The sequence below is a fragment of the Triticum dicoccoides genome, chromosome 2B (genome assembly GCF_002162155.2).
Source record: "Triticum dicoccoides isolate Atlit2015 ecotype Zavitan chromosome 2B, WEW_v2.0, whole genome shotgun sequence".
In the NCBI taxonomy this organism is placed as follows: domain Eukaryota; kingdom Viridiplantae; phylum Streptophyta; class Magnoliopsida; order Poales; family Poaceae; genus Triticum; species Triticum dicoccoides.
This window is the reverse complement of record NC_041383.1, coordinates 86,612,172-86,616,257: the sequence shown is the minus strand read 5'-3', so window position 1 is coordinate 86,616,257 and position 4,086 is coordinate 86,612,172. Positions and strand designations below refer to the sequence as shown.

At 48.2% G+C, this 4,086-nt stretch overlaps 1 protein-coding gene across 2 annotated transcripts; it reads right to left on the bottom strand.

Moving 5' to 3' along the window:
• Positions 1-335: 335 nt before the first annotated feature.
• LOC119367222 lies at positions 336-2,137 on the bottom strand. 2 transcript variants are annotated; one of them, XM_037632800.1, is made up of 3 exons: positions 2,036-2,137; positions 939-1,952; positions 336-866 (listed from the first exon to the last, which is right to left on the bottom strand). In XM_037632800.1, the coding sequence occupies exons 2-3, from the start codon at positions 1,945-1,947 to the stop codon at positions 718-720; spliced, it is 1,158 nt and encodes a 385-aa protein (XP_037488697.1). In that variant the 5' UTR covers positions 1,948-1,952; positions 2,036-2,137; the 3' UTR covers positions 336-717. The 2 variants fall into 2 exon arrangements, with proteins under 2 accessions (XP_037488697.1, XP_037488696.1); XM_037632799.1 differs by having other exon boundaries at positions 339-1,952.
• Positions 2,138-4,086: the final 1,949 nt, after the last annotated feature.

Genomic DNA, 4,086 nt, shown 5'->3' with positions numbered 1-4,086 from the left:
AGTCCAACAACATACAACAAAATCACGAAATTCTTTCTCAAAACATGTCAAAGGCAAGGAACCAAAATTATTTGCTAAGATTTTCAACAATAGCCGTAATTATAAAACAATTGACACCAAATTGCGCCAAGTACCAAACTAAACTAAGGTATGCAAGTGTGCCTGACAAAACATCGCCACACAAGGAGCACGAGCACCCATGTCAGGTGCTTAGGACAATTGCGCACTGAGGAAGGATCAAACTATTAAAATTGGAAGGAAGGATCCAAACTAACCATTACAATGACTCAACCAAAATAATTCACTCAAACAACTTGAATAAGACTGAAAGACAGCAGGATGACATGTGTACCAACACTTGTTTTCTCAATAACAAAGCAGGATGGCTAGCCATAATTCTGGAGTAGTGCCCTTCTAGATAATATCTTAGAGAGCAATTATCTGTTCCCAATTGCAACCATGTCTTTCATCGTTCCAAAAAATGCAAAACTGGAAGTAAACGAGGGGAATAAAATAGACTAGTCATATAGCATAGATTCTCCATAGTTCAGAACTTTAACATGGTACTAAATGCAAGATAATAGCTGCTACCATCCAAATTGTTCAGTTCTACACTAAGAAGATCAACCAGGAACAAAAGATAATGCTTGTGTAGAATAGATACTCCATTGGCGAAGCAAATCAGCAGTGTATAACATCCAGATCAGGCACTGCATCCTACAGGCCTACAAAAAATGGAGGCTCCTGATTTGCAGCATCTTCTTCTCTCATCTCATGGGACAGTGGAAGGGGAATAATGCTCCCCCGGAGGTAATGCTTGGTAACGCACAATTTGATTTCTTGGTCATCTTCACTCTTCACATATCCTAAAAACTTGCCATCACTATCAAAATGCAACACACGCCTACGAGTGGAAGTGAACTGGATCAGCAGCTCACCCTCATTGAGAGCAGCCATCGTAGGGATCATTGTCACCCCTAGACCAACAAGCGCTGATGGATCCACCCCGGTCAAATCAATCTGATGCCTGAAAGACCAGGTCTCGGCATCGTAATCCTGTACCACCCAAACATCTATGGTGTGTTTGTCAATGCTGATGCTGCACAAAGCAAGAGTGTCATTCATCTCCAGCAACGACTCATGTAAGCAGTTGCCCAATCGGGCAGGACGAGACATCAACCGAAATGTTTCAGCTGCTGTGTTGAACACCATTATGCAGTCGGCATCCCAGCCATGATATTTTTCAAGTTCCCAGTGCAGGCCGCCACGGTGGTGGACTGGTGGATATTGAGATGAACTGGGCAGGCCCTTGCGTAACGCCAGCTCCAAGGAAGGCGAAGAAGATGTTGGTTGTGGGATGCATCCTAGTCTGAAGTATCTTATTTTATCGGATCCCACCGCTATGGCGTAGTAGAGAGTCATATACTTTGTGTCATATGCGTTGTAGCATCTCGGACTAGATTGCCAAAGCACCCGGTATTCTCCTCCGATTGGTTGGTGCCGATAGAATCCGACAATCTGGTTATAAATACCACGTTGACTATCAGGCTTCGCTAGGGGAGCACACTTGCGAGTGACCGGGTTGCAGATGAAGAACTCATTCCCAAGGCCATGGGAGACGATGAGGAGCCCATCATGGGCAGCCACGATTTCACCAAACTTGTAGGTCCGGATGACAGGGCAGAGCTTTTGCTTGCCTGCGGAGGCCCCAAAGGAAAACAGGAGGCATGCTTTCTGCGGGGCGATGATGTGGCTGAGAATCGGGAGCAAGGGCTGGCGGCGGTGGTGGTCCAGCATGAACTTGTCGGCGGAGGTGGCGTTGTGCCACCACCTGCAGACGGCGCGGCAGCGGAGGATGTCCTTGGGCGGCAAGCGGACGAGGATCTCTTCGACAACGATCCACTCGGGAAGGTCGTCCAGTACGGTCGCGCCTCTGGTGCCTGGCATGGTGACTGGTCGATCGCCGGTGCTCCGTTAGATCCAATTCCGATCAACTAATAATAAAACGAAAAGAAACTTACAGCGAGAGGGTTACCCTGGGGTGAGGCGAGGCGGATGGAGGGGGGCAGTCAGGAACTCAGGGGACGATGGCGAGCTATGGCGGCATCGCGAACCACACCGCGGCGGCGGCACCTGTACATGAAGAAAAGAACGATTTGAGGGAAAATCGATAGATGGAGACAAAAAATGAATCAGAACACGGCGGACAGCGTGCTCCGAGATAGACTCGCGCGGCCGGTTTGGGCGGCATATCTGCTTACCGGCGTCGGAGAAGAGGGCACTCCGGCCTCCGGCGAGCAACTCGTCGTGTTCCGGCGGGGAAGAGGTTGGGAATCGAGGGCGGCCGCGGGGGTAGGGTTTGGGTCTCCCCTGTTTCTTTTTTTCTTTCTGAGTGGTCTCCTCAGTTCACATCTGACCCTTTTCACTAGTACTTTTTTTTGCAACTATAGTAGGAGCATCTCCGGCAATCCAGTAAAATCCGGTACGTACTGCAAAATCGATTTAGGTTCTCGTAATTTTTTTTTTGCGGAGACTCCCAGAAAAAGGCAACTCCGATCCTTATATAATAAAGTTACTATATAATAAAGTAAAAGGCTTAGGCTTGTTTGGTTCATAAGTCCTAGAATTTTTTTAGTCTCAACTAAAAAGTCGCTAGTTTTTAAAAAATTCCTATATGTTTGGTTCCTGAGACTAAATATGGCCTAAAAGACCATGTTACAACTAAAAGTTCTAAAAAACGCTCGCTCAGGGTCTTCTATCATAAGAACATCTTCAGCCGTTGGCCCTCCAGGAGGCATAAAAGTCGCCGCCTGGGGGTGAGCCGGCGGCATACTCGGCTCTGGGGACGGTTGGGCACCCAACCGTCGCGCCCCAGGTGCCGATTTTGGCCCATTATTCGGCCCAATTTTATCCAAAAACGGCCCGATATCTGCGTGAATCGGCTCATATTCGGCGCGGTTCGGCATGTTTTGGCGTGAATTTTCGCATACAAATAAAACCAATTAGTTCATCACATAGTTCGGCGTGTTTCGGCATGTTTTTGCCTCCATAGTTTTGAAGGAAATATGCCCTAGAGACAATAATAAAGTTATTATTTATTTCCTCCTATCATGATAAATGTTTATTATTCATGCTAGAATTATATTAACCGGAAACATGATACATGTGTGAATACATTACAAAACAGTAGAACTGAGCTAGCTACGGCTGCTCACAGCGATTTGATGCTCTAAACCGGTTGATCGGCTCACTCAATGGTCCTGATCGTACCGTCATCCCACCTCATCCCACAGCCTTTTCTACCAATCCAACTCAGGCGTCCTGGTCGGCCCAACGTTAATGGGCTGCTGCTCCGGACAGCGACCTGGACGCCCTCTCATTCACGGATGCATCGCACTGCCCGATCATGAATAGACGGTTGCGATCAGCGCTTGGCTATGGAAGCGAGCGAGGCACGCGTGGGCTGATGCAGCTCGGCGCCGATTTGGGCGAACCCTACCTCAACTCCTTGTACAGGCGACGGTGGTGGCGGCAGCCTTCTCTTACCGCCACATGCCCTACCAAAAGCCTAGATCCGATGGCCACGAGCTCCATTGTCTTGTCCTACCATCTTCGATCCTTCGTCCGCAGGCAGTAGCTGGCTTGCCGGTGGCCTCTTTTGTTGTTAGGTTGCTCGCTGCAAGGGAAGGATGGGAAGGAGAGACAGTGACATTGTGCCGTCGTTGCAGCGGCCGTGTAGCTTTCCGTACGGATCTCATTCTCCTTAGCGTGCTTACTATGGCCGGGGAGACAAACACACGCAGGAAGGTGCAAGCGGAAGAAGTCCCTTTTCCTTCTGCTTCCTCTCCCCTAATCAAGGGGACGTGTGTGTTTTCCTGAAGTGATTTTGCTTGACCATGAAGATGGTGCAGATTACAGCCTCGATTTGGTTTTGTGAAGGTAACTTGTTTACTGCATTCTCACCGATCAGTTCGAGTTTGTTCTATAGTTTCCATGTTCATGTATAAGATCCAACCTTTTTTTCTTTCTTAATTCTGATGTGATGTCGCTATTTTTGGTTCTTTGCAGCGAGTCGAGTCATGTTCA